Source organism: Oscarella lobularis, chromosome 8, assembly GCF_947507565.1.
Source record: "Oscarella lobularis chromosome 8, ooOscLobu1.1, whole genome shotgun sequence".
NCBI lineage: Eukaryota > Metazoa > Porifera > Homoscleromorpha > Homosclerophorida > Oscarellidae > Oscarella > Oscarella lobularis.
The window spans coordinates 2,905,453-2,925,184 of record NC_089182.1 but is presented as its reverse complement, the minus strand read 5'-3'; the positions used below and the strand labels follow the sequence as shown (position 1 = coordinate 2,925,184).

General features: G+C 44.9%; 8 protein-coding genes and 1 long non-coding RNA gene across 13 annotated transcripts; 7 read left to right on the top strand and 2 right to left on the bottom strand.

Moving 5' to 3' along the window:
- The first annotated feature begins 48 nt into the window (after nucleotides 1-48).
- LOC136190510 (GTP cyclohydrolase 1-like) lies at nucleotides 49-1,087 on the top strand. The gene is made up of 5 exons (XM_065978695.1): nucleotides 49-233; nucleotides 285-450; nucleotides 506-537; nucleotides 759-843; nucleotides 896-1,087. The coding sequence occupies exons 1-5, from the start codon at nucleotides 62-64 to the stop codon at nucleotides 1,020-1,022; spliced, it is 582 nt and encodes a 193-aa protein (XP_065834767.1). The 5' UTR covers nucleotides 49-61; the 3' UTR covers nucleotides 1,023-1,087.
- On the top strand, nucleotides 1,072-3,711 carry LOC136190483 (5'-AMP-activated protein kinase catalytic subunit alpha-2-like). Its single transcript, XM_065978652.1, has 15 exons — nucleotides 1,072-1,202; nucleotides 1,257-1,398; nucleotides 1,495-1,588; nucleotides 1,647-1,729; nucleotides 1,786-1,847; nucleotides 1,897-1,984; nucleotides 2,040-2,109; nucleotides 2,155-2,309; nucleotides 2,357-2,465; nucleotides 2,540-2,654; nucleotides 2,712-2,797; nucleotides 2,847-2,967; nucleotides 3,018-3,088; nucleotides 3,145-3,210; nucleotides 3,256-3,711. Exons 1-15 carry the CDS (start codon nucleotides 1,130-1,132, stop codon nucleotides 3,592-3,594), a joined length of 1,674 nt encoding a protein of 557 aa, XP_065834724.1. The 5' UTR covers nucleotides 1,072-1,129; the 3' UTR covers nucleotides 3,595-3,711.
- A 34-nt stretch (nucleotides 3,712-3,745) lies between these two features.
- LOC136190451 (trafficking protein particle complex subunit 13-like) lies at nucleotides 3,746-5,833 on the top strand. Its single transcript, XM_065978601.1, has 13 exons — nucleotides 3,746-3,786; nucleotides 3,833-3,901; nucleotides 3,952-4,051; nucleotides 4,110-4,194; nucleotides 4,271-4,395; nucleotides 4,451-4,568; nucleotides 4,625-4,758; nucleotides 4,815-4,920; nucleotides 4,974-5,066; nucleotides 5,128-5,228; nucleotides 5,287-5,365; nucleotides 5,426-5,500; nucleotides 5,551-5,833. The coding sequence occupies exons 1-13, from the start codon at nucleotides 3,753-3,755 to the stop codon at nucleotides 5,686-5,688; spliced, it is 1,257 nt and encodes a 418-aa protein (XP_065834673.1). The 5' UTR covers nucleotides 3,746-3,752; the 3' UTR covers nucleotides 5,689-5,833.
- On the bottom strand, nucleotides 5,461-7,193 carry LOC136190452 (N(6)-adenine-specific methyltransferase METTL4-like). 2 transcript variants are annotated; one of them, XM_065978602.1, is made up of 7 exons: nucleotides 6,955-7,193; nucleotides 6,870-6,899; nucleotides 6,480-6,819; nucleotides 6,183-6,433; nucleotides 5,920-6,115; nucleotides 5,769-5,860; nucleotides 5,461-5,719 (listed from the first exon to the last, which is right to left on the bottom strand). In XM_065978602.1, exons 1-7 carry the CDS (start codon nucleotides 7,159-7,161, stop codon nucleotides 5,672-5,674), a joined length of 1,164 nt encoding a protein of 387 aa, XP_065834674.1. In that variant the 5' UTR covers nucleotides 7,162-7,193; the 3' UTR covers nucleotides 5,461-5,671. The 2 variants fall into 2 exon arrangements, with proteins under 2 accessions (XP_065834674.1, XP_065834675.1); XM_065978603.1 differs by having other exon boundaries at nucleotides 6,961-7,193.
- A 1,387-nt stretch (nucleotides 7,194-8,580) lies between these two features.
- On the top strand, nucleotides 8,581-10,278 carry LOC136189753 (beta-galactoside alpha-2,6-sialyltransferase 2-like). The gene is made up of 4 exons (XM_065977748.1): nucleotides 8,581-8,675; nucleotides 8,811-8,968; nucleotides 9,021-9,204; nucleotides 9,256-10,278. Exons 2-4 carry the CDS (start codon nucleotides 8,966-8,968, stop codon nucleotides 10,155-10,157), a joined length of 1,089 nt encoding a protein of 362 aa, XP_065833820.1. The 5' UTR covers nucleotides 8,581-8,675; nucleotides 8,811-8,965; the 3' UTR covers nucleotides 10,158-10,278.
- A 1,081-nt stretch (nucleotides 10,279-11,359) lies between these two features.
- LOC136189754 (beta-galactoside alpha-2,6-sialyltransferase 2-like) lies at nucleotides 11,360-13,166 on the top strand. Its single transcript, XM_065977750.1, has 3 exons — nucleotides 11,360-11,832; nucleotides 11,893-12,085; nucleotides 12,135-13,166. Exons 1-3 carry the CDS (start codon nucleotides 11,830-11,832, stop codon nucleotides 13,034-13,036), a joined length of 1,098 nt encoding a protein of 365 aa, XP_065833822.1. The 5' UTR covers nucleotides 11,360-11,829; the 3' UTR covers nucleotides 13,037-13,166.
- A 617-nt stretch (nucleotides 13,167-13,783) lies between these two features.
- LOC136189769 (beta-galactoside alpha-2,6-sialyltransferase 2-like) lies at nucleotides 13,784-15,945 on the top strand. Of its 2 annotated transcripts, none has more exons than XM_065977773.1 (5): nucleotides 13,784-13,901; nucleotides 13,957-14,119; nucleotides 14,169-14,660; nucleotides 14,726-14,909; nucleotides 14,961-15,945. In XM_065977773.1, exons 3-5 carry the CDS (start codon nucleotides 14,658-14,660, stop codon nucleotides 15,857-15,859), a joined length of 1,086 nt encoding a protein of 361 aa, XP_065833845.1. In that variant the 5' UTR covers nucleotides 13,784-13,901; nucleotides 13,957-14,119; nucleotides 14,169-14,657; the 3' UTR covers nucleotides 15,860-15,945. The 2 variants fall into 2 exon arrangements, with proteins under 2 accessions (XP_065833845.1, XP_065833846.1); XM_065977774.1 differs by having other exon boundaries at nucleotides 13,843-13,901; nucleotides 13,962-14,119.
- A 410-nt stretch (nucleotides 15,946-16,355) lies between these two features.
- On the bottom strand, nucleotides 16,356-17,163 carry LOC136189762 (uncharacterized). Its single transcript, XR_010670452.1, has 3 exons — nucleotides 16,879-17,163; nucleotides 16,623-16,815; nucleotides 16,356-16,563 (listed from the first exon to the last, which is right to left on the bottom strand). It is a non-coding gene; the product is annotated as an uncharacterized lncRNA (long non-coding RNA).
- LOC136189761 (beta-galactoside alpha-2,6-sialyltransferase 2-like) lies at nucleotides 16,677-19,063 on the top strand. Of its 3 annotated transcripts, XM_065977759.1 has the most exons (6): nucleotides 16,677-16,809; nucleotides 16,865-17,013; nucleotides 17,069-17,404; nucleotides 17,455-17,741; nucleotides 17,810-17,987; nucleotides 18,037-19,063. In XM_065977759.1, the coding sequence occupies exons 4-6, from the start codon at nucleotides 17,739-17,741 to the stop codon at nucleotides 18,933-18,935; spliced, it is 1,080 nt and encodes a 359-aa protein (XP_065833831.1). In that variant the 5' UTR covers nucleotides 16,677-16,809; nucleotides 16,865-17,013; nucleotides 17,069-17,404; nucleotides 17,455-17,738; the 3' UTR covers nucleotides 18,936-19,063. The 3 variants fall into 3 exon arrangements, with proteins under 3 accessions (XP_065833831.1, XP_065833829.1, XP_065833830.1); XM_065977757.1 differs by having other exon boundaries at nucleotides 17,069-17,741; XM_065977758.1 differs by having other exon boundaries at nucleotides 16,682-16,809; nucleotides 16,870-17,013; nucleotides 17,069-17,741.
- The last annotated feature ends 669 nt before the right edge of the window (nucleotides 19,064-19,732 follow it).

Here is a 19,732-nt window from a genome sequence, read left to right as displayed (position 1 = left end):
ACATAAACATTTTCATTATAATGAGTCTGACTCTCTCACCTGACCATTTGATGTTTTTGCGATGGAAGGAACAGATGCTGCTAAACTCGCTGCTCTCAAATCGTCCTACGCGAACATACTCGATACAGTAGAAACTGGAGCGAAGAGAGATCGTCAGGGTCTTATGAAGACTCCCGAACGTGCCGGCAAAGCGATGCTTTACTTTACGAAAGGATATCAGCAAACTTTGAAAGGCAAAAATACGTGCTAAAAGATCATTTTCCTCTCTAACACTTGTCATTTAGAATTGGTTAACGGCGCAGTTTTCGACGAAGAACACGACGAAATGGTCATCGTAAAGGACATCGATTTTTTCAGCCTCTGCGAGCATCACGTCGTCCCGTTCATGGGCAAGGCTCACATTGGATACTTGCCGTCAGGAAAAGTACTCGGTCTAAGCAAAATAGCAAGGTACGAAGAGAACAGAAGATACGTCACTTCCCGCCCGGGACACTTTATTGCGTAGGATTGTGGAAATGTACAGCTGTCGTTTACAAGGTTTGTTTACGGTGTCTGTCACGCATATAGAACGTTACCAAGGATTGCGTGAAGTGTGCCTTTCAAGCGAAAAGTAGCCATCTGACGCCTTGAGGCCATTTCCATAGAACAGCTGACGCGAATTAATTCCTTGTACATGTATAGTTATCATCTATTTTGTTATGTTTAGAGGATTAAGTTGGGTAGGACTCTGTTGTAGATGTGATATCGTCTCTTCTTAGTGCAAGAAAGACTGACTAAAGAAATAGCCGCTGCTATGACTGAGGTGATCGGCCCAGCAGGTGTTGGCGTTGTTCTGGAAGCAACGTAATAAATTGTCACTAGTAGTCTTATGTTTTTGACGCTTTTCTATGTGCAGTCACATGTGCATGGTCATGAGGGGCGTCCAGAAGACGAATAGCAAGACGGTGACCAGTTCAATGCTGGGCGTATTCAAAGAAGATCCGCGCACTCGCGAGGAATTTCTTAAATTAATCTACACCTAGCGAACCTTGCAGCTAGACTTGGTACACTATAAACTATCTATCAAATACATTATTTTGTACCTTGTCGCGCTTGTCGGGACTGTTGTCATACGGGACAGCAAAACGCGATGGCTACACTGAGAATCGGCCACTACATTCTAGGCGATACGCTCGGCGTAGGAACGTTCGGCAAGGTGAAAGGTAAACAAGAAACAAATCGCGTAGCCCGTCCGACACTCCGCACGCTCGCCGTAGTCGCCGAACACCAGTACACGAAGCACAAGGTGGCGGTGAAGATTCTGAATCGACGCAAAATTCGCTCGCTCGACGTCGCCGGGAAAATCAAACGCGAAATACAGAACATGAAACTCTTTCGCCATCCACACATCATCAAACTGTGAGTCGATCATACGATCCATCCGGATAGAACGAGTTTGAAGCGGTTTCGCTTGTCCCCTCCTCCTCCTTCTCCTCCTCTCCTCTTCCGCCCCAGATACCAAGTGATTAGCACTCCTACGGATATTTTCATGGTTATGGAGTACGTTTCGGGCGGCGAACTCTTCGATTACATCATAAAGCACGGAAAGGCGAGTTTAGAAATCGAAGTGGAGTGTCTCGCTATTTTTTTAATTAATTAATCTGTAGTTGGACGAGTGCGAGGCTAGGAAATTTTTTCAGCAGATTATCTCTGGTGTTGACTATTGCCATCGTCACATGATTGTTCACAGGTAGAATTTTTTAGGAGAGTAAGATTATGAATATATTTTTGATGTCTTTTTTCTAGAGATTTGAAACCGGAAAATTTGCTTTTGGACGGTGAAAGCAACGTCAAAATTGCCGACTTTGGTACAGACGAACTGGGACTTTCCAAATCGGATCTATTAATCCCTCTTAGGTCTGTCTAATATGATGACTGATGGCGAGTTTCTAAAGACGAGCTGTGGTTCACCAAATTACGCAGCACCAGAAGTCATATCGGGAAAGTGAGAGAGAGAGAAAGACAGAGCGAAGAAGAATAAGTCTAGAGTCGATTTTCAGATTGTATGCTGGTCCGGAAGTGGATGTATGGAGCTGTGGAGTCATTCTATTTGCTTTGCTATGTGGCACCGTAAGAAAGAAAAAATGAAAAATTCTATTTATCTTTTTCTTTTAGTTACCTTTTGATGACGAGAACGTACAGATGCTCTTTCGAAAGATCAAAGGAGGAGTCTACTGCATTCCAGCGCACGTGTCAGATGATGCAAAAAAACTGTTAGAGAAAATGCTGCAGGTGGATCCGGTGAAACGAATGTCAGTCACAGAAATACGGTAAATAGGAAAAAAGGCAGAGAAAAATTCCTAAAATATTTATTCAGAGATGAACCCTGGTTCAAAGTCAATTTGCTCGAGTATCTATTTCCGCCCGAGTCCTCGGACGACGACAGTCAACTCGTCGACGATGACGCAGTGGAGGAAGTGTGCAAAGTGAGATTAGATAGACCATTCTAAGAGAGCTGGCTCACGCATTCATAAATATGCATATATACGTATATATATAGACCTTCAACGTGGCTCCTATAGACGTCACATCGGCTCTGGAGAGCGGCAATCCGCACGATTCTTTTAGCATTGCCTATCACTTGATTCTGGACAATAAGCGGATGGTATTGCACGGTAAGAAAAGACCTCAGGGGCTCAAAGGGGGGATGGACTCCACTCATTCCTTTCTAGAACACCACATGGCGTTGAAACCGGACGTCATTCCGCCGACGCCGTCGTCGCCCGTTCCAGTCCATCATCACCATCACGTAGATACGGTGAGATTGATTTTTCTCCTGCGTAGCGCGTCATAGGTGCGTGTGATAGTCGTCTTCGTTTCGTGCTACGCCGCCTCGATCTCAATTGAAGCCGCTTCCGCCGGGTGCTAGTGGCTCTGGGCTGCCTCGTATTGTCAATCGAAATCTACGCAAATCGAGATGGCATCTTGGTGCGTTTGCGTGGGGACGCGGGAATTTCTTCTGGCTATTTTTCTTGTAGGAATTCGTTCGCAGAGTTCGCCTCAAGACATCATGTCCGAAATGTTTCGGGCTATGAAGCTATTAGATTTTGTAAAGAAACTCTATTGTTTAATTAATTATTAACTAACGTGGCTTTCTTGGTCCAGGAGTGGAAAATTGTGAATCCTTACTGTATACGATGTCGTAGGCAGAACAAAGTCACTCTAAATTATGTAAACGGGCTTAGTTATTTATTTATTGGCTAAATTGATCTGCAGGTGAAGATGAATCTTCAGCTGTACAAACTCGGTAACGAAAGCTATCTGGTCGACTTCAAGAACCTTGCGCCAGGCTTTACTGCCATCAGTGACGAAGCCAATCCTGATCCTAGTCCAGAGATGCAACGTTCGAGTAGTAGCTCATCGTCATCAATAAGCAATTTAGCCGAAAAAATACCCAAACTTGAAATTGATGATAGTTCTGCCATGGAGATGGATCGCGAAGTCGCTGCAGCAAGCAGAAGTCAGAGATTCCAGGAGAAATATAGAAGGCTTTCTCATCAGAATATGGAGTTCTTTGAAATGTGCTCAGCTTTGATAACGACTCTCGCTCAGTGATAGAGTACACGGTGTCCTTTTTTGGAGACTAAGCTATTGATATACTGGTAGTTGAAGGAAAGGTTTTTAGCTAACTACTGTTATTTTGCACTGCTATGATGATTTGTGTCCTATTGATACACGCCCCTTTTCGCGCCAAGTGCGCTAAGGAAAGAATCATGGATAGCAAAGATCATCTTTTGGCGCTGAAAGGTACTTCGCTTGCGCTCTCTATCCTTTTGCAAGCGTCTTTATGCAGTGATGCGCCTAACGCGACCGTCTCTCGTCTCGTCGATTCCTATTTACTGCGAAACTCAAGACATTCTGGGTTAGAAGCGCATTGGACGCGTTTCCACCGTATACCCCACGCTCTATTAGGCACGGCGCTCTCCGAAATTGCAGCGAAGGACGTTCGAACGGTCAGAGGACACGAAAAATTCGCCGTCAGCGAAGTTCTCTCCCTGCCGCAAACATTCGGGTGCAGCAGGAGAAAATTTAATTAAAAATTAATTAATCCTTCGCGCGCGACATTCCAGAAATATTTTTCTCGGCGAAACGTTCACCTGTTACATATGCATTCACAACGACAGCGCAGAATCAGCATTTAATATTCAACTTCAGGTGCCCCTCCCCCTCTCCCCCCCCCCCCCCCCCCCCCTCCTCCCCCGCGCGCGCGCGCTTGACGAGAAATCCTTAGGCCGATCTGCAGACGTCAGCTCAACGACTTGCTCTCGTTGGAAACGCCCCTGTTTTGGAGCTTGCGTCGAATGAGAGCATCGATCAGATACTGAGTCACGAAGTGAAGGAATTGGGCACTCACATGTAACGCGCTTTATTGTTACACGCGTAGAACTGAATTTTTGGAATTTCGTCACAGATTGATCTGTGGCGTTCACTATACGACGTCAAATGGCGAAAAACTCTACTTTAGAAAGTTTTTCAAATTTCAAGTGATGAAACCGCTTGACGTCAAAACGAAATTCCACGAAGGCGACGTCAGTTTGGGGGGAAGAAAAAATGAATGAAAATTAAATGGAAAAAGCGTTTGTAGAAAGACGACGTCTATTTGGAAGCGCAAGTTCAAAACATCACACCAAATCCCATGTTTTTAGAATCCGTGTCTCTCGACGTCGTTACTCAGTATCACGTGGAAGATTTGAACACGTATTGCGATTCGAAAGGAAGGTAGATGAAGTCTTAGGTTGGGAGGACTGCGCTTCCACGCGCCTTCTCCTTTCTAGTCAAGAGCTCACGTTCGGTCGCGGTTCATACTTGAGTTCGAATGATACGCGACAATATTTATTCAAGCTCACGCTAAAAAATCCAATTGTCTTTGATCCGAAGAAGGTGAAATTCGACTGCACGGCGGGGGGTAATTGATTCATCGCTAAAATTTTTAGCCGCCTGTTAGCAGCATTGGCAAATTGGACATAGTGTGGCGAACGTCGATGGGCGAGAAAGGACGTCTTCAAACGAGCCACTTACAAAGAATGGTAGACATTTCTTCTAGGCAAACATTTCTCTTTTAATTAATTAATTAATTAATTAATTAAGCATTCTCGTCTATTGGACATGGCCGTCGTTCCTGAGAAGATAATCGACGTCGCTCAGCTGGCAAAGCCCTTCGAAGCCATTCTCAGAATAACGAACAATAGGTATAGATGCATCTAGCACTCGCTGTCATCTCGTACATAGTACGTACGCCTCGCTTAGCTCCAAGGACATGTCCATTCGACTAGTAATGAATAAGAAAAAGGCGGCGGGAATCGTATGGCTAGGCACTTCAGGCAAAGTACGAACACAGAACGCATAAGATATATAACTAAATAAATAATTAATTAATTAAATCTAGGACGAAGGCGACCTAAAAAGCAAAGCGAGTATGGTAGTGACGTGCACTTTATTGCCTATTAAACCAGGCCTACAGGTGCAGTAGAAAAAAATTGCGATTTTTTTAAAAAATACAGTCTTCTTTAGACGTTAGGTGACCTAAAAGTGACGGACAGTGCGTCGGGATCGACGCACACGTTCGACGACATCTGCGAGATATTCGTTCACACGGCGAACGAGACGCCTTTTCATTTTCACGATATCTCCGCTACGTACACCGTTTGAAGTAGGCGTCGGCGCACTGAAATTTCAATACCTGTATACATCATTTAAATAGACGGACGCCATTTAGTGTATAGTCTAACCTCGTTTCCCCAACTTGTCCACTTCGGAATTAAATTTCGAGCGAATATCTCGAGACAGGAAGCGTCCTTTGGTAGATAAGGTCGTAGAATTTCTAAGGAAAGTCCCCCCGCCCCCAAAGTGAGATTAGAACGCTAGGGTTTCCCCTATTACCTGACAGGATAGGCTTCTGCGAGTGATTTTTGCTGGGTACGCTGCATAGGACTTTGTATTCAGGTACGTCTTCGAGCTTTTGCTTTTTTGATGGGGGCGAATCGGCGACTGATTGTCGCCTTCCAATGAGAAGTCTTTCAAAGGGTTTTCTGTGCGTGGAGTCCATGTCGAATACTAGATCGCCTTTCGTGGTTATCTTAGAGAGAGAGAAAAATAAAATAAAAATAATATTTACTCTCTTGTATTATTTTTTTAGTCTGTACCTTGATCCAATACCATTTGGCGACGAGTTCAACGTTCCACGTTGGAAAGAGAGACGTTTTGGCGTATTCTATATGCGCTTTTCTATTGGTGATCCACAGAAGGACGAGGCCTCTAGACGAAAGAAGTTCTCGAATAGGCAATTTGCGTATTTGCGACAGCGGAAGAGATTCGTATCGTCGCGATCGACGAATGGACTTGTTTTCCCACGGAGGATCAATCACAATGGCATCGTATCCACAGGATGGTCTACCTAGCATGCAAAACTAATAGGGAAACAGCTCTAGGGCCTTTCTTACAGGTAACTAGCTTCTCGACTTGCGTAATATCAGACATAAGAAATGTGCTCTGAGCAGGGATTAGATAATTTGCGCTCACTGCCCTGATTTCAATCGGTTTGTCTGACAAATTCGCATTAATGTGATTGAATGGCTGAACATCTTCATCTCCTTTTGAAATGTCAGCAATAGGAGGACAAGGTCCTTCAGGATCACACCCTAGTTTGGCTAAATCACAGAGAGACGCGAGTGAGGACGAGATATCTGCATTGACGTCTTCCTTTTGGGGGGGAACTGTTTCTAGATATGCCCTAGTGCGACTGTCTTTCATAATGGAGAGCCAGGACTGCTTCAACTGTTTCTAGAGGAACTGATTCCATCATCAATACACCATACAAAGACTGTGCCTACTTCTACTTCGTTTTCCTCTTCAGCTGACGCCTATAATTTTTTACTCAAACAACACTACAGTAGATGGGTCTTTGTAAGCGTAGACTAGCACCTTTTTTGCTTCGCGCCTCTTCGATTTGGAAAAGTAAGGTTCGACAGGTCTGTCCACTGGAAGAGGCATCCATGTGCCAGATCGGCACGAATCGCCGCGATCAGTGCCCTTTTGTACAGCAAACACATCGACATATTGATCTCTAATCAGAAAATTATTGTCCAAGAGCCATCCGTCGTCCTTCTCCGTTACGACAGCCATGGACGACTCAAAGGGAGGGTTTCAGCAGATATATCTAGACTTATACGGGATTCGGGAGAAGGTCCGTGACAAGACAGTAGTCTACTGTACTTTTCAATGGTAAGGCCTGTATATACTGTATGCACTCGTTTGAGTTGTGCCATCCATCTTCGATAGATGAAATCACTTTCAGCGATATCCGGCGTGAAATGGGTCATTTTGCTTTTTCTCATCGGCTTAGGCGGCTTAGGCATCCTTTACCGGACAGACAGCCTCTACCATGGTCTGAAGAAGCCTCTGCTCAAAGCAAAGCAGCCATATACAGGCCTTGTTCATGGGCCCACTCCCGAGATCTTCCCCACTGAGTCAGTGGCACAACAAACGAAGCGAAATCGGTCGAAACATCTATTTTATAAATTCTGGGCGAGTTCCAAGGAAAATCCTCGCTGTCTAAAACCCGGCCTACGTCAAAATTCTCTTCTTTCGTGCTTGAAGCGCACCTTGCAGACGGTTCCAATGAGACTTACACAACTCGACACCGACTCCATGCGTAAAATAAAATGCTCGAATGATGTTTTCCGTTTTCTACCCCAGACAACGAAGCTGCCACAATTTGGCACGTGTGCCGTCGTTGGCAATGCTCCATCGCTGTTGAAGTTCAGTTTTGGAGAGGAAATCGACGCTCACGACGCAGTTTTCCGTATCAACTTAGCGCCGACGAAATCGTACGAGAAGCACGTCGGATCGAGGACGACAGTACGCGTGTTGAACAGTCAGGTCACTCGTTCATCTAGAGACTCTGCCACACTATTGAATATTGATGAGAAGTCTAATCCCTCCTTGTTCGTTGTTCGCCATCTATTTGGTTTCGAAACAGCAATCAACGCGTGTGCAACTATTGAGAAGGTTTTACGAGAATGCTCTTCTTTTGATTTAGCTATGAAAAAGCGAAATATGACCGGAAATGTGTACATAAATCATCCTATATTTGTCGAGCTGGGGCTAATGGAAATCAGTCGACTCGTCTTGAATAAGCCGACTAAGCTATCTTTTTCCAGTGGAACGCTTACGGCACTTGTTGCTATGGAACTCTGCAAGAAAGTAACACTGTATGAAGTAGCCACAGACATTCCGGCTACTAGGGAGCACTACTATACTCCTATCACCGCGAAAAACTCAAAAATTGGTGCTGCACTGTATTCAAGTATTCATCCGTTCTCACTAGAGAGAGAGCTTATGGAAAAATTGGGAAAGCGGCGAAGTGGATCCTGCGTTTATGACATTTCCTAAAGAGCAAACTAAGGGGAGCTAATGTGCACATGCATCTAAAATTCAAACGTATTTGTAATCAATTAATTAATTAATTAAAGCACATGTATTTGTGCCGCGGGAGCTCGTGGGCGGGGCGGACACTCTAGAGTGCGCTACTTCAGTCACTCAGGAAACGATTCGTCTCAGAAATCCCTGTTTTTTCATCGTAAACGACTGGCTGCGGCGACCGCTTGCAGCATCGACTCTCGACGCGCCGTTATGAAGTAGGTCTAACGCGCACGGGGCGAGTTTCAACGATTTCAGAGGCTGTCTGTACTGACGCAAGTTTTGTTCGCGTTTCTACGTATACCGGTACGTTTAATTAATTAATTAACGGTTTTGCGTCGCACGACGCTCAGAGCCAAGGACGTGGTTTGGCGCTTCGCGCAAAAAATTTTGGCCGCGCCCACTTTTTGGATATCCTAAGGCGGTACTAATGCACGTGACTGTCACGCGCAATGTGTTTGATGACGTCGTCCGCTGGTAAAACGCAAGCCAGCTCACTCAGACGGCAATGGTATATATGGTACTCGTTTGAGTTGCCATTCATTCGTATCCTAATTCGATAGATGAAATCGCTTTCAGAGATATTCGGCGCAAAATGGATCGTTTTGCTTTTTCTCATCGGCTTAGGCATTCTTCACTGGACAGACGACCGCCACCAGCGTCTAATGAAGCCTCTGCCCAAGCGTTATGCTGGCCTTGTTCATGAGCGCACTGGCACCCCGGAGATCCGGTCCCCCACTACGAAGAGTACGTGAATAATTCTCAGTAGTATATTTATAATGCAGCATCGAAATCCAGGTGTGTATCAATCGAAACATCTATTTTATAAATCCTGGGCGAGCTCCGAGGAAAATCCTCGCTGTCTAAAACCAGGCCTACGTCAAAATTCTCTTGTTTCGTGCTTGAAGCGCACCTGGCAGACGGTTCCAATGAGTCTTACACAACTCGACGCCGACTCCATGCGTAAAATAAAATGCTCGAATGATGTTCTCCGTTTTCTACCCCAGGAAATCAAACTGCCCCAATTTGGCACGTGTGCCGTCGTTAGCAGTGCTCCATCACTGTTGAAGTTCAGTTTTGGAGAGGAAATCGACGCTCACGACGCAGTTTTTCGTATCAACTTAGCGCCGACGAAATCGTACGAGAAGCACGTCGGATCGAGGACGACAGTACGCGTGTTGAACAATGATGTCATTCGTTCATCTAAATACTCTGCCACACTATTGGATATGGATAAGAAGTCAAATCCCTCCTTATTCATTGTTCGCGATCTATTTGGTTCCAAAGCAATTAACTCGTGTGTAGCTATTGAGAAGGTTTTCAAAGGACGCTCTTCTTTTGATTTAGCTATGAAAAAGCGAAATATGACCGGAAATGTGCATATAAATCATCCTATATTTGTCGAGCTGGGGCTAATGGAAATCGGTCGACTCGTCTTGAATAAGCGGACTAGGATATCTTTTTCCAGTGGAACTTTTACAGCACTTGTTGCTATGGAACTCTGCAAGAACGTAACACTGTATGAAGTAGCCACAGACATTCGGACTACCAGGAAGCACTACTATACTCCTATCACTGAGAAAAACTCAAAAAAGGATGCTCCACTGTATCGAGGTTTTCATCCACTCTCACGAGAGAGAGAGCTTATGGAACATTTGGGAAAGCGGCGAAATGGATCCTGCGTTTTTGACATTTCCTGAGAGCAAACTAAATAGGACATGCATGCTGTTGAGCGTTTGTGGAGTTAGATAGGTGATAGTTCATACTGTAGCAAGCCTGCAAGGTCCGTTAGACTTTAGCTAATAATAATGGCAGCTAATAATAATGGCAGTTTATAGGCAAGTGCGTCCACCAACGATGCGGTGTCCCGTATATCCGTGTAGGGTAAACGGTTTTTGCTTGGTTTTCCTCGAAAAGTCGTTTACCCTACCCGGACATATTGGCATCAGAAAATACGGCACAGTGGCGAGGATTATTACAAATGGAAAAAATACGAAATGCAAAAATTTGGAGAATATTCGACATCCGGTTTCGTTTGAGAGTATATCGAAACAGTTACGGAGACTGAGAGATAGGCTATTAATAGACGTACGCATACTGCTACGCCTTCCGGGTATTTTCTTATATAACAAGGAGTCAGACCAGACGAAAGGCTCGCGCTCTTCAACCTAACTATGCATGGACTCCCATTCCCAATATAAAGAAAAACAAAAAAAAGAAAATAGACAAGAACAAGGAACGAGTTCATAAGCAATCCTTTAATCTACAAAACTAGCTAAAGTCAGTGTGACAGGATCTCTTTATACGTAACTTTCTGTGCTCACAACCTAGCCACTACGCCCAAATCCAACGAAGCGAAACTTAAAACTACAACGCCATCATTCAGAATCTCTATCCCTAAATGTGCACATGCATCTAAAATTCAAACGTATTTTAATCAATTAATTAAAACACACCGCGGCCATCTATGGTGGGCGGGAGCTCGTGGGCGGGGCGGACACTCTAGAGTGCGCTACTTCAGTCGCTCAGGGAACCAGGGAACGAACCGTTAACGATTCGTCTCAGGAATCCCTGTTTTTCCATCGAGCAGGATCGTAAACGACTGGCGGCGGCGACCGCTTGCAGCATCGACTCTCGACGCGCCGTTATGAAGTAGGTCTAACGCGCGCGGGGCGAGTCTAAGTTCAACGATTTCAGAGGCTTTTAGTGTAGTAGGCTCACCGTGCTCTACGTCACGGCTTAGACGTTTGGAACTTTAGCTAAAATAGGCTTTCCTTTCGGCGTTTCGACAATGATCACCTGAGAGACGGTGATTAATTAATTAATATTGGCTGATTGATTTCACGTCAATCACAGCAGAACGACAAAAGATAAAAAAGCGACTTGAATCGACCAAGTACGAGAAAGTTTTTATTCAAGATGGGAACTTGAAAAGTCTTGGAGAAGATATGTTATCTCTTCTGATCGAAACAGCTACCGCTTTATCTCGATCATAGTCTCCTCCTTACAGCAGTGACGAAGTTTTTTTTTCGAATTTCTACGTCCACGCGACGCTCAGCCCTGCATGATGACGCTTGCATACATTCCAAGGGCTACGTACGAAAGTATGCATAAGGACGTGGTTTGGCGCTTCGCGCAAAAAATTTTGGCCGCGCCCAATTTTTTTGAAACCGCGGTCTACTAAAAACACTTGCACCGACCTCTCGTCATTGCATAAGGCGCTAAGCCACTAAATCGCGGTACTAATGCTAATACGTGACTGTCACGCGCAATGCGTGACTGTCACGAGCTATGCATAGCATTTGCGTTTGATGACATCTAGTCGCGTCACTGTACCACCGGGTAAACGCAAGCCAGCTCACTCAGACGGCAATGGTAAGTAAGGCCTGTATATATGGTACTCGTTTGCCATTCATTCGTGTCCGAATTCGATAGATGAAATCACTTTCAGAGATATCCGGCGTGAAATGGATCGCTTTGCTTTTTCTCATCAGCTTAGGCATTCTTCACTGGACAGACCACCTCCTCCGAGGTCTAGGGAAGCCTCTGCCCAAGCCTTGTATTGGCCTTGTTCATGACCTTGTTCATGAGCCCACCCCCGAGATCCGCCGGCCTCCCACTACAAAGAGTACGTGAATAATTCAGTAGTATATTTACAATGCAACGTCGAAATCCAGGTGTGTATCAATCGAAACATCTATTTTATAAATTCTGGGCGAGCTCCGAGGAAAATCCTCGCTGTCTAAAACCAGGCCTACGTCAAAATTCTCTTGTTTCGTGCTTGAAGCGCACTTGGCAGACGGTTCCAATGAGTCTTACACAACTCGACACCGACTCATTGCGTAAAATAAAATGCTCGAATGATGTTCTCCGTTTTCTACCCCAGGAAATCAAACTGCCCCAATTTGGCACGTGTGCCGTCGTTAGCAGTGCTCCATCACTGTTGAAGTTCAGTTTTGGAGAGGAAATCGACGCTCACGACGCAGTTTTTCGTATCAACTTAGCGCCGACGAAATCGTACGAGAAGCACGTCGGATCGAGGACGACAGTACGCGTGTTGAACAATGATGTCATCCGTTCATCTAAATACTCTGCCACACTATTGGATATTGATAAGAAGTCAAATCCCTCCTTATTCATTGTTCGCGATCTATTTGGTTCCAAAGCAATTAACTCGTGTGTAGCTATTGAGAAGGTTTTCAAAGGACGCTCTTCTTTTGATTTAGCTATGAAAAAGCGAAATATGACCGGAAATGTGCATATAAATCATCCTATATTTGTCGAGCTGGGGCTAATGGAAATCGGTCGACTTGTCTTGAATAAGCGGACTAGGATATCTTTTTCCAGTGGAACTTTTACAGCACTTGTTGCTATGGAACTCTGCAAGAACGTAACACTGTATGAAGTAGCCACAGACATTCGGACTACCAGGAAGCACTACTATACTCCTATCACTGAGAAAAACTCAAAAAAGGATGCTCCACTGTATCGAGGTTTTCATCCGCTCTCACGAGAGAGAGAGCTTATGGAACATTTGGGAAAGCGGCGAAATGGATCTTGCGTTTTTGACATTTCCTGAGAGCAAACTAAATAGGACATGCATGCTGTTGAGCGTTTGTGGAGTTAGATAGGTGATAGTTCATACTGTAGCAAGCCTGCAAGGTCCGTTAGACTTCAGCTAATAATAATGGCAGCTAATAATAATGGCAGTTTAATAATGGCAGTTTAATAATGGCAGTTTATAGGCAAGTGCGTCCACCAACGATGCGGTGTCCCGTATATCCGTGTAGGGTAAACGGTTTTTGCTTGGTTTTCTTCAAAAAGTCGTTTACCCTACCCGGACATACGGGCATCAGAAAATACGGCACAGTGGCGAGGATTATTACAAATGGAAAAAATACGAAATGCAAGAATTTGGATAATCTTCGACATCCGGTTTCGTTTGAGAGTATATCGAAACAGTTACGGAGACTGAGAGATAGGCTATTAATAGACGTACGCATACTGCTACGCCTTCCGGGTATTTTCTTATATAACAAGGAGTCAGACCAGACGAAAGGCTCGCGCTCTTCAACCCAACTATGCCCATTCCCAATATAAAGAAAAACAAAAAAAGAAAAGAGACAAGAACAAGGAACGATCCAACGAAGCGAAACTTAAAACTACAACGCCATCATTCAGAATCTCTATCCCTAAATGTGCACATGCATCTAAAATTCAAACGTATTTTAATCAATCAATTAATTAAAACACACCGCGGCCATCTATGGTGGGCGGGAGCTCGTGGGCGGGGCGGACACTCTAGAGTGCGCTACTTCAGTCGCTCAGGGAACCAGGGAACAAACCGTTAACGATTCGTCTCAGGAATCCCTGTTTTTCCAGGATCGTAAGCGACTGGCGGCGGCGACCGCTTGCAGCATCGACTCTCGACGCGCCGTTATGAAGTAGGTCTAACGCGCGCGGGGCGAGTCTAAGTTCAGCGATTTCAGAGGCTTTTAGTGTAGTAGGCTCACCGTGCTCTACGTCACGGCTTAGACGTTTGGAACTTTAGCTAAAATAGGCTTTCCTTTCGGCGTTTCGACAATGATCACCTGAGAGACGGTGATTAATTAATTAATATTGGCTGATTGATTTCACGTCAATCACAGCAGAACGACAAAAGGTAAAAAAGCGACTTGAATCGACCAAGTACGAGAAAGTTTTTATTCAAGATGGGAACTTGAAAAGTATTGGAGAAGATCTCTTCTGATCGAAACAGCTACCGCTTTATCTCGATCATAGTCTCCTCCTTACATTTACGGTAGTGACGAAGTTTTGTTCGCATTTCTACGTCCACACGACGCTCAGCCCTGCATGATGACGCTTGCATACATTCCAAGGGCTACGTACGAAAGTATGCATATGGACTAGCCTGAAACCCAGACTCCTCCGGACTCCTCCCGCGCGCTATGACGAGAGGTCGGTGCAAGTGCTTTTAGTAGACAGCGGTTTTCCAAAAAATTGGGCGCGGCCAAAATTTTTTGCGCGAAGCGCCAAACCACGTCCTTATGCTAGCCTCTGAAACCCAGACTCCTTCCGCGCGCAGTAATTGCATCAGAACTATAAGGCGCTATAAAGCCACTAAAGTGACTGTCACGCGCATTTGCGTTGACGTCTACTGTACCACCGGGTAAAACGCAAGCCAGCTCACTCAGACGGCAATGGTAAGGCCTGTATATATATATGGTACTCGTTTGAGTTGCCATTCATTCGTATCCTAATTCGATAGATGAAATCGCTTTCAGAGATATTCGGCGTAAAATGGATCGTTTTGCTTTTTCTCATCGGCTTAGGCATTCTTCACTGGACAGACGACCGCCACCAGCGTCTAGGGAAGCCTCTGCCCAAGCGTTATGCTGGCCTTATTCATGAGCCCACTGGCACCCTGGAGATCCGGTCCCCCACTACGAAGAGTACGTGAATAATTCTCAGTAGTATATTTATAATGCAGCATCGAAATCCAGGTGTGTATCAATCGAAACTATTTTATAAATCCTGGGCGAGCTCCGAGGAAAATCCTCGCTGTCTAAAACCAGGCCTACGTCAAAATTCTCTTGTTTCGTGCTTGAAGCGCACTTGGCAGACGGTTCCAATGAGTCTTACACAACTCGACACCGACTCGTTGCGTAAAATAAAATGCTCGAATGATGTTCTCCGTTTTCTACCCCAGGAAATCAAACTGCCCCAATTTGGCACGTGTGCCGTCGTTAGCAGTGCTCCATCACTGTTGAAGTTCAGTTTTGGAGAGGAAATCGACGCTCACGACGCAGTTTTTCGTATCAACTTAGCGCCGACGAAATCGTACGAGAAGCACGTTGGATCGAGGACGACTGTACGCGTGTTGAACAGTCAGGTCATTCGTTCATCTAAAGACTCTGCCACACTATTGGATATGGATGAGAAGTCAAATCCCTCCTTATTCATTGTTCGCCATGTATTTGGTTCCAAAGCAATCAGCTTGTGTGTAGATATTGAGAAGGTTTTCAAAGGACGCTCTTCTTTTGATTTAGCTATGAAAAAGCGAAATATGACCGGAAATGTGCATATAAATCATCCTATATTTGTCGAGCTGGGGCTAATAGAAATCGGTCGACTTGTCTTGAATAAGCGGACTAAGATATCTTTTTCCAGTGGAACTTTTACAGCACTTGTTGCTATGGAACTCTGCAAGAACGTAACACTGTATGAAGTAGCCACAGACATTCGGACTACTAGGAAGCACTACTATACTCCTATCACTGAGAAAAACGCAAAAAGGGATGCTCCACTGTATCGAGGTTGGCATCCGCTCTCACGAGAGAGAGAGCTTATGGAACATTTGGGAAAGCGGCGAAATGGATCCTGCGTTTTTGACATTTCCTGAGAGCAAACTAAATAGGACATGCATGCTGTTGAGCGTTTGTGGAGTTAGATAGGTGATAGTTCATACTGTAGCAAGCCTGCAAGGTCCGTTAGACTTGCTAATAATAATGTCAGTTTAATAATGGCAGTTTAATAATGGCAGTTTATAGGCAAGTGCGTCCACCAACGATGCGGTGTTCCGTATATCCGTGTAGGGTAAACGGTTTTTGCTTGGTTTTCTTCAAAAAGTCGTTTACCCTACCCGGACATATTGGCATCAGAAAATACGGCACAGTGGCGAGGATTATTACAAATGGAAAAAATACAAAATGCAAAAATTTGGATAATCTTCGACATCCGGTTTCGTTTGAGTGTATATCGAAACAGTTACGGAGACTGAGAGATAGGCTATTAATAGACGTATACTGCTACGCCTTTCGGGTATTTTCTTATATAACAAGGAGTCAGACCAGACGAAAGGCTCGCACTCTTCAACCCAACTATGCATGGACTCCCATTCCCAATATAAAGAAAAACAAAAAAAAAGAAAATAGAAAAGAACAAGGAACGAGTTCATAAGCTATCCTTTAATCTACAAAACTAGCTAAAGTCAGTGTGACAGGATCTCTTTATACGGAACTTTCTGTGCTCACAACCGAGCCACTACGCCCAAATCCAACGAAGCGAAACTTAAAACTACAACGCCATCATTCAGAATCTCTATCCCTAAATGTGCACATGCATCTAAAATTCAAACGTATTTTAATCAATTAATTAAAACACACCGCGGCCATCTATGGTGGGCGGGAGCTCGTGGGCGGGGCGGACACTCTAGAGTGCGCTACTTCAGTCGCTCAGGGAACCAGGGAACGAACCGTTAACGATTCGTCTCTGTTTTTCCATCGAGCAGGATCGTAAACGACTGGCGGCGGCGACCGCTTGCAGCATCGACTCTCGACGCGCCGTTATGAAGTAGGTCTAACGCGCGCGGGGCGAGTCTAAGTTCAGCGATTTCAGAGGCTTTTAGTGTAGTAGGCTCACCGTGCTCTACGTCACGGCTTAGACGTTTGGAACTTTAGCTAAAATAAGCTTTCCTTTCGGCGTTTCGACAATGATCACCTGAGAGACGGTGATTGGCTGATTGATTTCACGTCAATCACAGCAGAACGACAAAAGGTAAAAAAGCGACTTGAATCGACCAAGTAGACCTACGAGAAAGTTTTTATTCAAGATAAAAGTCTTGGAGAACTTCTGAAGATGGTTATCTCCTCTGAAACAGCTGCCGCGTTATCTAGCTCATAGTCTTCTACGTATAGGGCATATTCACGGACGGCTTTGCGCGCGTTAGTGTGTGGCAAAAACATAGGCGCACTCGTATGCCCCCACCCACAAATACCTTCGTTCAAGCGAAAATAAAGCTAATATGCCAATTTTATTAAAATGACAGTTTAGTGACTGTACGAAATGTAGTCTGGCAAAAAACCGAAAATCGAGGCCTCCTTTCCCCTTTTGTGGATATTAGCGATTTGACTCGCTGTAGGCACAACCTCTCCATCGAAACAGCTAAGTAATCCTCGAATAACTAAAATGGCTATAGAGGTTTATCGTAACATGCAGCGCGATGGTCTTTTTTCGCGTGCCACACACTCCGCGAAAGCCCCGGAAGCCCCGCCCCGTGAATATGCCCTATAGTACCTGTACGTTTAATTAACAGTTTTGCGTCACACGACGCCCAGAGCTGCATTTGGCGCTTCGCGCAAAGAATTTTGGCCGCGCCCATTTTTTTGCAATGCTAATACGCGACTGTCACGCGCAATGCGTGTTTGCCTTTGATGACGTGTAGACATTGGTCGCGTCGCGATACCACCGGGTAGAACGCAAGCCAGCTCACTCAGACGGCAATGGTAGGGCCTGTATATATGGTACACTGTACTCGTTTGAGTTGCCATTCATTCGTATCCTAATTCGATAGATGAAATCGCTTTCAGAGATATTCGGCGTAAAATGGATCGTTTTGCTTTTTCTCATCGGCTTAGGCATTCTTCACTGGACAGACGACCGCCACCAGCGTCTAGGGAAGCCTCTGCCCAAGCCTTATGCTGGCCTTGTTCATGAGCCCACCCCCGAGATCCGGCTCCCCACTATGAAGAGTACGTGAATAATTCAGTAGTATATTTATAATGCAACGTCGAAATCCAGGTATGTATCAATCGAAACATCTATTTTATAAATTCTGGGCGAGCTCCAAGGAAAATCCTCGCTGTCTAAAATCAGGCCTAGGTCAAACTTCTCTTGTTTCGTGCTTGAAGCGCACTTGGCAGACGGTTCCAATGAGTCTTACACAACTCGACGCCGACTCATTGCGTAAAATAAAATGCTCGAATGATGTTCTCCGTTTTCTACCCCAGGAAACCAAGCTGCCCCAATTTGGCACGTGTGCCGTCGTTAGCAGTGCTCCATCACTGTTGAAGTTCAGTTTTGGAGAGGAAATCGACGCTCACGACGCAGTTTTTCGCATCAACTTAGCGCCAACGAAATCGTACGAGAAGCACGTTGGATCGAGGACGACCGTACGCGTGTTGAACAGTCAGGTCATTCGTTCATCTAAATACTCTGCCACACTATTGGATATGGATAAGAAGTCAAATCCCTCCTTATTCATTGTTCGCCATGTATTTGGTTCCAAAGCAATCAGCTTGTGTGCAGCTGAGAAGGTTTTCAAAGGACGCCTTTCTTTTGATTTAGCTATGAAAAAGCGAAACATGACCGGAAATGTGCATATAAATCATCCTTTATTTGTCGAGCTGGGGCTAATGGAAATCAGTCGACTCGTCTTGAATAAGCCGACTAGGATATCTTTTTCCAGTGGAACTTTTACAGCACTTGTTGCTATGGAACTCTGCAAGAACGTAACACTGTATGAAGTAGCCACAGACATTCGGACTACCAGGAAGCACTACTATACTCCTATCACTGAGAAAAACTCAAAAAAGGATGCTCCACTGTATCGAGGTTTTCATCCGCTCTCACGAGAGAGAGAGCTTATGGAACATTTGGGAAAGCGGCGAAATGGATCTTGCGTTTTTGACATTTCCTGAGAGCAAACTAAATAGGACATGCATGCTGTGGAGCGTTTGTGGAGTTAGATAGGTGATAGTTCATACTGTAGCAAGCCTGCAAGGTCCGTTAGGCTTTCGCTAATAATAATGGCAGTTTATTAATGGCAGTTTATAGGCGAGTCGCGTCCACCAACGATGCGGTGTCCCGTATATCAAAGTCCTTACATTTGCACTATTTTTAGTAGGCGTGGCTCTTTTTTAAGAGGGCGTGGTCACTATTTTTAGTAGGCGTGGCTCTTTTTTAAGAGGGAGTGGTCACTATTTTTAGTAGGCGTGGCTCTTTTTTAAAGAGGGAGTGGTCACTCTTTTTAGTAGGCGGGGCTCTTTTTTAAGAGGGCGTGGTCAAAAATTATTTGCGCGCGCTAAGCGCGCGTCAAAGTCTCACGCCTCTCCAGCTAGCCTCTCCTGACCCCCTGACAGGTCTGTAATTTTGCTTGGTTTTCCTCGAAAAGTCGTTTACCCTACCCGGACATACGGGCATCAGCCACCAACCATGCGATAGCCCGTATATCCGTGTAGGGTAAACGGTTTTTGCTTGGTTTTCCTCGAAAAGTCGTTTACCCTACCCGGACATACGGGCATCAGACAATACGTGGGAGGTATCAAGGGTGTATTCGGCACAGTGACGAGGAATTTCTAAAATTATTACAAATGGAAAAACACAAAATGCAAAAATTTGGATAATCTGACATCCGGTTTCGTTCGAGAGCGACTACAGTATAGATAGGCTACGCGACGACTTCCGGGTATTTCTTATATAACAAGGAGTCAGACCA

Excerpts from the sequence above, each read along its gene's own strand:
- LOC136190483 (XM_065978652.1), top strand. The coding sequence starts at position 1,130 with ATGGCTACACTGAGAATCGGCCACTACATTCTAGGCGATACGCTCGGC. Across the intron at positions 1,203-1,256 it reads AACGTTCGGCAAGGTGAAAG|TCGCCGAACACCAGTACACG; the intron begins GTAAACAAGAAA and ends CGCTCGCCGTAG. Across the intron at positions 2,310-2,356 it reads ATGTCAGTCACAGAAATACG|AGATGAACCCTGGTTCAAAG; the intron begins GTAAATAGGAAA and ends ATATTTATTCAG.
- LOC136189754 (XM_065977750.1), top strand. Across the intron at positions 12,086-12,134 it reads CCGGCCTCCCACTACAAAGA|GTGTGTATCAATCGAAACAT; the intron begins GTACGTGAATAA and ends GTCGAAATCCAG.
- LOC136190510 (XM_065978695.1), top strand. The coding sequence starts at position 62 with ATGGAAGGAACAGATGCTGCTAAACTCGCTGCTCTCAAATCGTCCTAC. Across the intron at positions 234-284 it reads ATATCAGCAAACTTTGAAAG|AATTGGTTAACGGCGCAGTT; the intron begins GCAAAAATACGT and ends CTTGTCATTTAG. Across the intron at positions 451-505 it reads GGTCTAAGCAAAATAGCAAG|GATTGTGGAAATGTACAGCT; the intron begins GTACGAAGAGAA and ends TTTATTGCGTAG.
- LOC136190451 (XM_065978601.1), top strand. The coding sequence starts at position 3,753 with ATGGATAGCAAAGATCATCTTTTGGCGCTGAAAG. Across the intron at positions 4,759-4,814 it reads TATTGCGATTCGAAAGGAAG|TCAAGAGCTCACGTTCGGTC; the intron begins GTAGATGAAGTC and ends TCTCCTTTCTAG. Across the intron at positions 5,366-5,425 it reads GGCTAGGCACTTCAGGCAAA|GACGAAGGCGACCTAAAAAG; the intron begins GTACGAACACAG and ends AATTAAATCTAG.
- LOC136189761 (XM_065977759.1), top strand. Across the intron at positions 17,988-18,036 it reads CCGGCTCCCCACTATGAAGA|GTATGTATCAATCGAAACAT; the intron begins GTACGTGAATAA and ends GTCGAAATCCAG.
- LOC136190452 (XM_065978602.1), bottom strand. The coding sequence starts at position 7,161 with ATGGCTGTCGTAACGGAGAAGGACGACGGATGGCTCTTGGACAATAAT. Across the intron at positions 6,434-6,479 it reads AGTCGAGAAGCTAGTTACCT|GTAGACCATCCTGTGGATAC; the intron begins GTAAGAAAGGCC and ends TTTGCATGCTAG. Across the intron at positions 5,720-5,768 it reads GGACAAGTTGGGGAAACGAG|GTATTGAAATTTCAGTGCGC; the intron begins GTTAGACTATAC and ends TGATGTATACAG.
- LOC136189769 (XM_065977773.1), top strand. Across the intron at positions 14,910-14,960 it reads CCGGTCCCCCACTACGAAGA|GTGTGTATCAATCGAAACTA; the intron begins GTACGTGAATAA and ends ATCGAAATCCAG.
- LOC136189753 (XM_065977748.1), top strand. Across the intron at positions 9,205-9,255 it reads CCGGTCCCCCACTACGAAGA|GTGTGTATCAATCGAAACAT; the intron begins GTACGTGAATAA and ends ATCGAAATCCAG.